At 41.2% G+C, this 12,374-nt stretch overlaps 1 protein-coding gene across 4 annotated transcripts in view; it reads right to left on the bottom strand.

Annotated features, from left to right (window-relative positions):
* Nucleotides 1-672: 672 nt before the first annotated feature.
* Nucleotides 673-12,374, bottom strand: part of TACC1 (transforming acidic coiled-coil containing protein 1) — a 981,198-nt gene continuing 969,496 nt past the window's right edge. For all 4 annotated transcript variants that reach the window (XM_044084331.1, XM_044084330.1, XM_044084328.1 and 1 more), the window contains 2 exons: nt 9,204-9,324; nt 673-2,098 (listed from right to left, as the gene is read on the bottom strand). In XM_044084331.1, coding sequence (XP_043940266.1) covers nt 2,030-2,098; nt 9,204-9,324 — 190 coding nt within the window. In that variant the 3' untranslated portion in view covers nt 673-2,029. The remainder of the gene's footprint in view (nt 2,099-9,203; nt 9,325-12,374) is intronic.

Raw genomic sequence — 12,374 nt, 5'->3', positions numbered from 1 at the left:
AAACAAAAACGTTGGAGTTGTTTCTTTTTCTACTCTCTTTAAAAGACAAGTTGACGTTGTTTCATTTGCCAACTTGCGCAGAAAAACTCGCAAGCTGACCTTCTTTCTTTCTCAGACTAATGCCTGTCTTGGGTTTTGTGGCAAACCAACCGTATACAGTAACAAGTTTTTTTTAATACCTGACATACTGAAGGTAATTGCTCTTGGTAGTCATGCCCTACTCTGGGTATGGTTCAAGCATATCTAAAAATAGCCAATGTCCTAGTCTGGACATGGCTCATACATTGCTAGTAAAAGAGCCACATACTACTTTGGACACAGCTAATAAAATGGCTGTATTCTATAGTCTGGACATGGTACATACATAGTTAAGTGTCACAACCTGGTTTGGATTTGGTACATATATATCTAATAAAATGATGATGTCCTGATTTAGATGTGGAAAATATATAGCTAATAAAAAGGCCAAAACTGGTTTGGACATGGTAAATATACATCTAATAAAAAGGCTACATCCTGATTTGGACATGGCAAACAATCAGAATTATTCCAAAGACTGTCCAGTTTAGTGAGATAGAATAATAGTTTAGTGAGACAATAATTTAAACTGCTGCAGCATACTTTTCATTAATGAATTTAAATCAAACATCGGAGCCTTTTAGCAACACAGAATAAGACCACCTCAAATTTAATTTTAGAACCATCTACAGGAATGTAATGCAGGAAAAGTATTAATTATTTAAAGTGACTTGACCACCTGGTTAAAGCCTTAGCAACTATTCTGTATACAAATACAACTTAGTCAATGTGCATCAAAGACTGCAAATAGAAGCAAGCACAAGCCACCTGACATCACAAATATCATCACCTCTTTTATTAAAACATGATCATTTACTTTGCTTGCAAAAAGTTCACTGAGGTGGTGAAAGTCTGCAAAAGGCAACAACTAGTGATATCACAGCTATTTTATTACATTCGGGGATCACTCTAAATGATTTCAGTACCCCAATTAGCCATTTCATGTGTCGTGAAACTCCTATCCTTTTCCCAACAATATATACACACAGAGCTTTGCCTTTACTACTGTTGACAGTTCTTCAAAATCACAGAACATAGGAGATAATTAACATATTTACAAAATAATAGACCGTGGAACCACAGTCAAGTTAAGAGCAAGGCTTTTGGTCAAACTAACACCTTTTCATAAAAGCTGCAAAGTGCATCCTTTGGTCTTAGAGTTAGCTAGTCAGGATGCAGATATTCCTTTGTTTTTACAGTTAGCTAGTCAGGATGCGGAACTGTTCCTCAATTAAGAGGAGCAGGTGGGTCAAGACAAAGGCAGAGGATAATCACCTGCACTATTTATATACAGTCTCTCTTCAGTTTTCAGTATGTGATCCTTCTTGCACCCACACGTGTTTCCAGCTTTGTACCCAACAGCTAATAGTCTGAGACGACCACAGAAATGTGCATCTTAAGTCTGTAGCATTCTACTTCAGTGATACTAATTAAACAGTTAAGCTAATGTTAAACTGTTCATGTACTGACCTGTACTTAAACACCTGCAGTCTGTTATGGAGTTTAAGTGTCTTGCTGTTAAGAATAATTTAGAATAAAAAAATTTACAATTAAAAATAAATGGTGTCAAATTTAAAACTCCCTTCATTAATGAAGGTGATTAGATGCTCTGTTCACCATCTAAACATTTATATAGACAGCTCTACCCAGAACCATTCAAGTTTCTCAGGAAAACAGTTTATACTTTTGCTTCCATTCATGAATTTAAGTGCACACTGATGGTTCGTACACCTAAAAACAGCATCTTATCTTCCGTGGTTTTTTCACTGCTGTGAAGAATCAAAGCAGTGTGGGCCAGGTGGTCTAGCTGGCACGACTTGTTCCATTTTTACAATGAGCAGTTCTATTGAAAGCGTACTTGGTACAGTTTACCGAGGGGTGTTTCTGGGTAAGGCAACGTGCTTGAAACAAGAAAAAACCTTGAGCAGCGCTCCACACATGGTCAAAGAATTCAGTCACTTTTCCCCACTTTGGCAATAAGCTCATCACAAATCTTGGTCAGTTCGTCAATCTCTTGTTTCTAACAAAAAAATAGAAAAAAGTATAAATAAACCACAAGTAAATCCGGCAATACTCCTGCTATATCAGCAGCAAAATTATCCCCCTTTTTGTGATCACAAAGTCTCTGATAACTCAGTCTTGTTTTAAAAACATGTTTAATATTCACTTTAATTATTTCACTACCCAAAGGCATTTCATAATGCTAGCCAGTTGGTTATATTTTATTTAATACCACCATTCATCAAAGTTCAAATCTGCTGTAAAAGATAGCACAAACATTAAATAAATACACAGTAAAATTGTACGCCATATAAAAACAAACAGCTATGATGTGCTTTCAAAATTAAATGAAAATAAAATGCATGTTTTAGCAGAGGCAGCATAAGTGAAATGTAGTCTTGCAACTTGTAACAATGCACTTCAGACCACATCGGAACGTGAGACTAAAGAAGACAATGAGGGTGGCCTTGAAGACAAGCTAGTCCTTTGGTGTGTTGGGTTTAGGAATTCTAAACAATGATCGAGAAAGCGATCCAATAACCAGAGCAGTTTCTACAGCACAGGTGTACCAAGGTTAGGTCTTGACAGCTTAGATATCAACCTGTCATCTATACTGTACACAACAGCTACAAGAACAGGAAAGTTCAACTGTATTTGGAACTTAACCATAATTGTCAATGCTCGAGTTGTTTAACTGTTGCAGTCCTCACTTTTGGGAAATCCTGCTGAACAGGTAAGACCATAGCCAGCCAGTCTTCCAAAGGTCTTCCCTCTCTAGTGTTTAGGCTGATCCCCTGCTTCAAGTGCCAGCATGTAGGTAGTATAAAGGACATGTTGGCTGATTCAGTCATCAAAATCTTTTTGCCCCAGGGAAGTAGGAGGAGAATCCTCCAAGGTGCCCAATCTGGAGGCTCCAGAGAAAGGGTTCACAAAATAATGATGTGTGCTTGGTTGCCAAAAGAAAGGTGGGAGGGTGAGTAAATAGTGTTGCCACTCCAACCGGAGGAGATTTTGCCAGAAAGAAAGGAGCCAGAGGGGAGGGCACAATGAAACTACTCAACAGCTACAATTATGGTAATTTCCAAGCACAGCATGCACCACACTCAGTGTAGTATTCACTGCACTATGTTCATTGTAGTAGTTTTCATTTTGGGAAAGATTCACAAAGCAGAAAGTGAAGAGGGGGAAAGGGCACATTATTTAGAAACTAGTCCTTGCATGACAGCAGAAGCAGATCCTGCTGTAGCTCTGGATGTTGCCCTTAGGTTGTAGTGCTTTTTTATTTTGGTTCTCCCTTAGGGCATCATTGTCAGAAGCCTGGCCTCCAGTATTGCTTGGACCAGTCATGGATCCTAAGGGTACCCTGGGGGCACAGCCATCAATGTTTCTATTCTTTTTTTCTTTTAGTAACCACTCCTTCCTCTGCCTCCCAAGATTGCTGATTCATCCAATGATAACTCCTCAGATGGCGAATCCCCTCTTTGGATCATGTCTCTCTTAAGCGGGTGTCATCAATGAACGCCACCCACCCAGGACTGGCACACCCATCCTTCCCTGTTGCTCCATTAGTCATCCAAGCTAGACTGTAATGCTTTGAGAAAGCATGGACAGACAACCAAGTAGCAGTTTCTAAAACAGGATGAGTAGAAATGTCCCTAAGGTAAGATGAGATGGTAGCCATCGTTCTAGTCAATTGGGCTCTAATCCGGCCTAGTACCTGCTTCTCTTGGTACTGGTAATGAAATGCAATACAGTTTTTCAGCCATTTGGAGAGATTTTTGCTTGTTCCCAGATCTTTCCTTCCTTCCCTTTTGGAGAGCAGACAAATATCTGGCCAGTTCCTCTGAATTCTTTTGTCCTGTACAGATAAAATCTCAACTGTATATGCACATCTAGGCAATATAGAGTTCTCTCTCCATTTGTGGATTGGGGAAAAAAATTGGAACTGAATAGTTTAATTCAGGGTCATTTCAGTAACCACTTTAGGCATAAAAATGGGGTTGATAAACAGGATCACTCTGTCCTGATGAAAGACTAAGGGGGGCAATTCTGAAACAAGCTTAGCAGAAGTGACCGCCACCAAAAACAGTAGCTTCCAGGAAAGGAAATGAATGTGGCAGGAAGCTGCTGGCTCAAAACAGGGCAGTGTTACTTTCCCTAACATGTAATTTGAGTACCATGTTGGAACCATTTGATTTCTAGGAGGCCTAAGGTGAATCAGTCCTCTCAAAAATTCTGTAACTAAAGATCTGGCATAAAAAGGAGAAGGATCCATAAACAAACAAGCTGAAACAGCAGAAGCATGAACTTTTATAGAAGTGTAAGCTAAGCCAGATTCTGACAGGTATTCCAGCTCCAATACCATCTGAGTCTTTCTGAGGTCTGGGCCAATGGAATGGTACCAGAAGAAAAATGTCTCCATTTTGCTAGGCACGACATTCTTGTTCTAAGTTTCCTAGTGCCTTTCATAATATTTATCACAGCCTCTGAGACTTTTTGCCTGCCTGGGATAAGGAAGAGCCAGACTGTCAGCTTCAGCATGTCTAGGCTGAGGTAGAGTAGGGACCCCTTTTCCGAGTTAGGAGGTCACACATGTCATGGCAATACCTCACGTTTTCCTCTTGTCATGTCGAATAGAACAAATAACCAGAGTTACCTGGGCCAAACGGGAACCAAGAGGATCATTTCTGGCCTATCCTCTTTTAACATCCGGGGAATCAAAAGGCATGGGAATGAGGGCCTACAGAAAGAGATCACTTCAATCCAGGGAAAGGGTATCTGTCATCTAGGCTCCCGGAGATTCCATCCTTGAGCAGAATGGTACACCCCACTTGGTAGGTACAGACATTTGTCCCCATGAAGCATCTGTTTATGCCAGTTTGCACATGTCTCGTTCAGCTTGTCGGGTATCACACTGTGGTCTGGAAGCATGTACATCACCATTGGAGAGATTCTGCAATGTCATTTGTCAGGCTTGCATGGTTAACCTACAAAGCTGGTAAGAGCAAGACCCCCCCCCCGCAGCTTATGTACCACATCAGTGTGTGCTGTCTGCTTGGACTTTGATAACTCCATGTAACAGGGGTAGGACAAATGATTTGAGAGCCAGGACGATGGTCATCACTTCTTTGATACTGATGTGTTTGTCCCTTATATTTTGCTGCCAAACTCACTGAACTTGGAGATGCTTGATATGGGCTCCCTCAAGCTACATCTAAGGAAATGAAGACTTTGCAGTCAGTGTACGCTTCATTTCCTTAAAGGACATGCATTTGTTCAAAAGGCAGCGCTGGCTTTACCATGAGATTTATTTTCTGATGCATGGCAGCAGGGAAATAAGGGTTTCCAAATGATGGAGATGCTGTCTTAGTAGCCCAGACACCACTGCAATGTTCTCATATGAACCCATGCCCAGGGCATCCTCACTATGTATGCTGGCACATGCCATAGACACCAGGGCAGCTTTCTCATATGAACATATGCCCAGGGCATTCTCAGTATGCACACTGTCACATGCCATAGACACCAGGGCAGCTTTCTTATATGAACTCATGGTAAAGGCATCCTCAGCATGTATGCTGTCACATGCCATAGCAACCTCAGGTACTTCCTTCTAACAATCTTTTCATTATGGGAAGATATGGCACACAGTTCTGAAAGCATTAGTGGGGTTTCTTTGGTCCAATGAAAGAAAACCCTGAACTGAACCATGTCTCATGTCACTCCCAGGAAGGTCACAATCTGGGAAGGGATGAAAGAGTATTGCTCCCTTTTTATCCTTAATCCCAGCTCTGAAAAACAGTTTAGGTTGGAATTAAAGACATTCAAGACATCTCAGTTTGACCTGCTAGAAAAAAGCAATCATCTAGTAAGAAACTATTTGAATGCCCTCTTGCTCTTTGTCCTGCAAAAGGCTATCACTGGAGCCACACATTTTGTGAATGCTCAAGACACAGTGGACAACCCAAAGGGAATTGATAATGGTGCTCCACCCCCCAGCTTTAAATCTTAGGAAATCTTTGTGTTTTGTATTGACTGGGCTGTCATAGGTAAGCATCATTCAGATCCAGGGTTGCATGAATGCTTCTCAAGGTATGAAAGGTAACAGTCTATGCAAAGTGAGCATTTTGAAATTTGGCACTTTCAGAAATTGGTCTAGGCGGAAAAAGTCTAAAATGGGTCTCCAAGTACCCTCTTTATTGAAACCAGGAATAACCTAAAATAAAACCTTGTACCTTCCTGACCCAGGAGCACTTTTTCTACAGCGCCTGTGTCCAACATGTCTTTAATCACCTGAGGCATAAACTATGTGGACTACTGAAGGAATACCACTGCAGTGTGTCTTTTTTAGAAATTGCAATTAGTAACCCTTTTTTAGAATGTATACTAACAGACTTGTCCAGAGCAACTTCCTCCCAAGGGACCTATAAAGGCAAACAAGCTTCCGATAAGTTTTTGGTGAAGGCGAGGGTGAGGTGGGATTGAAGTGGCTTTAGGGGAGAAGAGGGAAGGAGGCAATCAGTATGAGTCATGGCTGATCCCTTGGTTGGTCCCAGCCTTGAAGACCCCCCTGGTCTTCTCATTTCTAACTTGCCACTCTGTTCTCTTGGGTTCCTGTCAAGACATTGATCATAGTTTCAGTGAAGGCAAATAGATCAAGTTCCATTTCCCAAGACCAGTTTCATTTTTCTCCACTGTTGTGTGACCTTGGAGTTGGTATATGTACGTTCAGGGGTGCAGGGGAGCTCACCCAGCTGGAAAAAAAGTATGTGTCTGAGGTTTGATGGAAGCCATTTTGGCAAATGGTTCTCAATCTATTTGCATCTGCCACAGCTGCTGATGATGAGTCTACACATATTTTAATTTTGTTCTTGTTTTTCTTCCCTTTTCCAGACCTGGTAGGTTTCTGCCTGTAATTGGAGGGACAGGTCCTGGTAGACAGGTTTCTACTGTATCTAGGCACAAATGTTTGAAAAATCTGCCTGACAGACTAGGTAGGCCTTCCCTTCCCCTATGGTTCTTTGTATACCTTCTCTGCAGGAGGTCCAAAGTAGGAAATCATTGTATAAGAGAACATTAAGGATCCCGGACTTCACATTGTCTGGAATGAGTGAAGTTTTCAACCAGGCATGTCTCTTGATGGCTAACCCTGTGGGCTACTGTCTTGCCTGATGCATCACAGCATCTAACATTTTTGGAATATCTGACCACCTGACAGGAAAGATCACAGAGGTCCGCCAATTCCTGTTTTAGGTGTTTATCTTCTATCCCTCCTATGCTGGTCCTACTCTTCTCTAAAAAGGTTTGTTGATAAGAGAGCATGTGGGACTGGAAGTAAAAAACTCTAAATGCCAGGGTAGAAGTGCATACTGTTTTACCCCAAACCTTTGTTGAACTCTACTCTCTTTCTCATTCGAGATGTGATTTCTGATTGCAGGTGAAACTACTCCCTTGCTGGAGTCCACCAACACCACATCTACATCTGCTAAAAGATTTAAAGGATTTATATAAGCTTGCCAGAATCCTTGACAATGTGGAAATGGTCATGTTTGCTCAGGGGGATCAGGCTCCAAAGATGCATTTTCAAAATTATCATCCACGACATCTAGTACTGGTGGTACATCTACTGGCCCAGGCTCAGGGAGTCCCATGAAAGGCCAATGTCTATACTGGCTTTTGGAGAGTTCCTTGTTGTTCCACTGAAAGTCTGCTTTCATTTTGTACAGAGTATCCCCAAAGGAGAAATCCTCTGGTGGAGAAGCAGATGACAGGGTGTCTTCAGTACCTGAGCTGAGGTCTTCAGCTGATGGAAATATGACCACAAATATTAGCTCAGTAGCTTCAGAATCTCTGGAGTTGGTATCTACCTCATGGAATCCCACTCTTCTCTGTTTTGATGGAACATAATATATCTGAGGTAGAACCCGAGACTGGAAATGGACTGAGGCACTGTCTGACCTAGGCCAAGACAAGCTAGGCTATACCTGCTTAGGTTTTAGTGCCTTATACCTACTGTGTTTAGAGGGGTGTTGCCTTTGAGACCTCTAGTCTTGAACAGATGAACTATACATCAGCACATAAGATTTGGACAGCATTATTCTCACTGAACCAGGCTCATGCCTCTTTTCTGCAGCAAACTTTTTGAGACAACACAGATGGTGACTGATTGCCCTCAGGATAAACACACAGAATGGACATGAGTCCACATTGTGCCCTGATCAGACGTGTAAAAAAAACAAAAAAAAAAAAAGAGTGCAAGTCTTTAGATAGACTTCATTTACCACAAACAAAACTGTTAACTCTAACAGTTTCATCTAAACTGGAATTGGAGTGAGACATTCATAATACTAACTCTACATGCACGAAAAAAGAAGGAAGTCATCTATGGGATTCTTATCTCCCCTTGGAAGACAGAAAATGCACAACTGACAAGACTACATGTGGTAACAAGATGAGAATACTACTAAAAGACAAGAAAGCTCTGAAGTTTGGATTGGTTGAAACACCCTTTAAACTACTGACATCCTGATGCCAGAAGTAGGGCATCACAGAGGCACTAGGAAAGAGGAAAAGCTATGACTGGCCTGTCACAGGCTACCTGCATGGCAGGACATCCTAAAAGTGAAGGCTGCAGCAGAGATGCAAAGATGTGGACTGACAAGCAAAATCTTTCATAGAGATTGGATTTACTCCTAGAGTAGCATTCACTTCTTGAGGAAAATAAAACAAGCAAAGAGTACAGAATTATGTAGGTGACTTTTGGGGGCCAAAGCAACACATTTATGCCCAGAATGCACTACAGCCCTGAATAGTAAAAGGTTTATGCAATCACTTTCCTTGAGATACACACTTTGTCAATCAATATGACCTACAGAAGAGACAGAGCAAGCCAGCAAGTGTTACACCATATGTTTTTTTCAATACTATTCCTGGACCCCAAAACAAAGGCTAGGAGTCCCAGAACCATGGAGTGGGCAGTCTGAAAACTGGGGAGGCATTTCAGTCTTGGATACAAGCTCAGGTCAATACTAGGCAGTTCGCCGATCATCAATTTGTGATGAATGCTATACCACAGTTCAGTTCAAGTAAAAAAAAAATGATTTATGTTCAACTGCATTTCTTACCTTCTGTTTCAGTTCCATTTCTAGTGACTCGACCTTCATCTGTTCCTTCCGTAGGCTGGCACGTAATGCTGTGCCTTCTGCGTTAGCTTTGGTTCGCACCTGAGCTATTTCTTCATTAGCCCTTTAGCAAAATGCATGGTGAGGGAGAAAGACAAACCAAAAATTAAGGGTAAGTATAAGCTATAATACATCACTACAGACCTATAAAGTTTTGGACACCAAGTTGTAACACATGCATCACTACAGCCAAATAGACCATCAGAGGATATAAAGTTGTAATTTAAACAATAGGATGATGGTTATTAAAAAAAATGACAAAATGACTGTCATTCACAAGAACCTATACAAGGACATGTGCTCACAGCTCAAGAACCTACTTCAATTACATACCCATCAGTGAACTCCAATCATCTGGAAATTTCCTGCTGGCCTCATCAAAAACAAATCTAAAAACTAAAGGAAAGACCTTCAGCATTGCCTTTAGGAAAATCTGGAATGCCTTGCTAACATACCTCATGGATTTTAAATCTGTGGTGGACTGGCATCATAACCAGGATTGCTTCCTTGCATCAAGCAAGCTGTCTGTTGGGATAAACTGGGGCTCCCCCACACCAATGATTACGAAGAAGGGTGTATAAAATTTATTTAACATTTGTTTACCAGGAAAGTTTGACTTGGAACGAGCCAGTTTTCAGAGGAGGCCCAGGAAGAAACACTCCAGATGCATGTCTTTGTAATGTAGGAGGAAACCACAGCAACCAGAGGAAACCCACACAAATGCAGGGAGGACATGCAGACTCCACACAGAAGGCACCCCAGCCAGGAATTGAACTGAAGAACCTTTTGCTATGAGACAACGCAAACATCAGCACAACTGCACTATTCGATAACACGAATGAACAAACTAATTGATTCATTTAAAATATCCCACTTAAGCAATATGTCTTTTATACAAACATCTTTATTAAATCACAAGTAAAACAGTGACAGAGGTACTCATACATTAATATAATAGAAAGCAATGCATAGTAACATTTTTCATGCATCATAGACATTTCCTTTCTAATGATTATCATTCTCTCTCGTGTACATAAATTGTTCAGTTCTTTCCTTCCTCCTGATTATTATTTTGCATACAGTGTTCCCATTCATTCCATTTACTTTACTGTAATTTGCCTTTTTCCCCTTTTTCTAAGGATCCACAGTCATTTCCATTTTCCAGTACTTGCTTTTTGGCAGCCAGTAACATTAAACATAGTAATGCCTTACTATGTCAAGGCAATTCAGAGATTACATCCTAGCTCAAAATAATAATTTCCTTAGTTAAAACAAATATCCAACTTGCAGATAAAATATCACTTGACCACATTCCTTAAAAAGAAATTTCTACAGAAATAGTAGCTTGCAGGATGGAAATTATGGTGAGATCCACTCCCACAATGTCCAGTTCTGATTCCGAGGGGCAAACCACTCAAGTCAGAAGGGAGTAAATGTGAACCAAACTCCCAACCATGCAAGGTATTATTTCTATTATATAACAATCAAAACTTGCTTTGATTTGATTTTGAACCATGAGAGCATGGAACAGGAGCAATAGTGTATTTTTCTTAGGAATCACCTAACGTGCAAATTAGGAGTTTAGTAAATTGTATATTTTTCTGTATCTTTTTGTCCAGTGCCTGCAGGCCTCACTTGTTTGACTTAGCTTATTCATTCTACTGTACTAGGGATGTACCTGTTACAGTACGGGGGTGATAGCTGTCCAAAGGGGTCAACATACGGGTAGCTATGAGGGCTGATTGGGCCCTCACTGGCATTCTGTCACAGACAGCATTGCTATGGGCTGTAACCTATCTGCTGGTTTTGATGTGGGCACCTGTATCACTGCAGGGGACCATCTACTTCCCACTAGCCATGCATGCCACTGTCAATAGCTTGGGTATGCACAGCCCACTTCCTTCATAACTCTGCCCCCCTGCACATGCAGGCCTCTGTCTGCACTGGAGCAGCAGAAGCAGCATGGGTGGCCATCTAGAAACCACTGCACCCTCCCCATGATGGCCAAGACATATGCCACTCCCTCTTATCCCCCCCCCAATCTGGTTCTTCCAATGCCTAAGCTAGGATTCAAACTCAGATCATCGAGGTCATAGTCTGGGCTTCATTCCTCTGTTTTACTAACATAGGCAAGTAAGTGGAATTTTACAAGACTGTATTTAATTGTGTGTGCCATGTCACATGTTTTACTAAAAACAGAAGCAGCAATGTGTAAGGAGCACCATGGAAGCTTACTAATCCATGACAGAGGTTCCTAGGTTCATACTATGCTTCTTCTTCTTTCGGCTTTTTCCCGGTTAGGGGTCGACACAGCGGATCACCTGTCCGCTCAGGATTGGCAGTGGAGTTTTACGGTGTCGAGTTGCCAGCCCGGCGCCCAACCTTCCACAGAAGGCACACACACACACACACTCACACCTAGGGCCAATTTAGAGTGTCCAATCCACCTACAGCATATACTATGCTACTGTCAGATAAATCATTTGCAGCCTAGCCTCAACATTCCATTTTGTCAGTACCCTACAACACAAAGTAATTCCTACCCAATATTTTTAAGGTTGGATTCACTCAGCTGGTCTCTTGGGACAAAAACCCATTCACACAAGTTAGAAAGAACTAAATCCTTATTACAGCTCACATCTCTGTGCCATGGATGAATTATACCACAATACAGGCAGCGCCTCAAACCATTTTCTTTCTATAGCAAGTGCAGTTGTATAAAAAAAAGCAAGAAGTGACAGTCACTTGGAGGGTCTGGCTATCATGCCCTATGCCTGTTCTTTACTTCATTACATTACTGTATTGTTTTTGAATATTTTAACTAAATCGATTTGCATAATATTTGATAGTTGTCACTAACTGGGTTGCATATTTGGTGGTTGTAAGCACAGCTAACAGGAAGCCTTGGTTTCCTGTTAGTAATGCAAAGTGTTACTTTTTCAATGTCATCTAGTAGGGAAAATATGGTGTGTATGACTGAGCATTGCATTACAAACGGTATTGAAAAATACAAAGTTTAAGCTTTACAGCTTTGTTTTCTTAATTTGCAAAGTCGAGGAGTAGGCAACTAGAGGATGACAGAATTAAACAGTGGCTACAGATGAAGCTCTTTAA

This window comes from Protopterus annectens, chromosome 9.part0 (assembly GCF_019279795.1).
Source record: "Protopterus annectens isolate FY-2018-M chromosome 9.part0, PAN1.0, whole genome shotgun sequence".
Taxonomy (NCBI): Eukaryota; Metazoa; Chordata; order Ceratodontiformes; family Protopteridae; genus Protopterus; species Protopterus annectens.
Note: the sequence above shows the minus strand (reverse complement) of the source record. Positions and strands in the feature narration are given on the sequence as shown.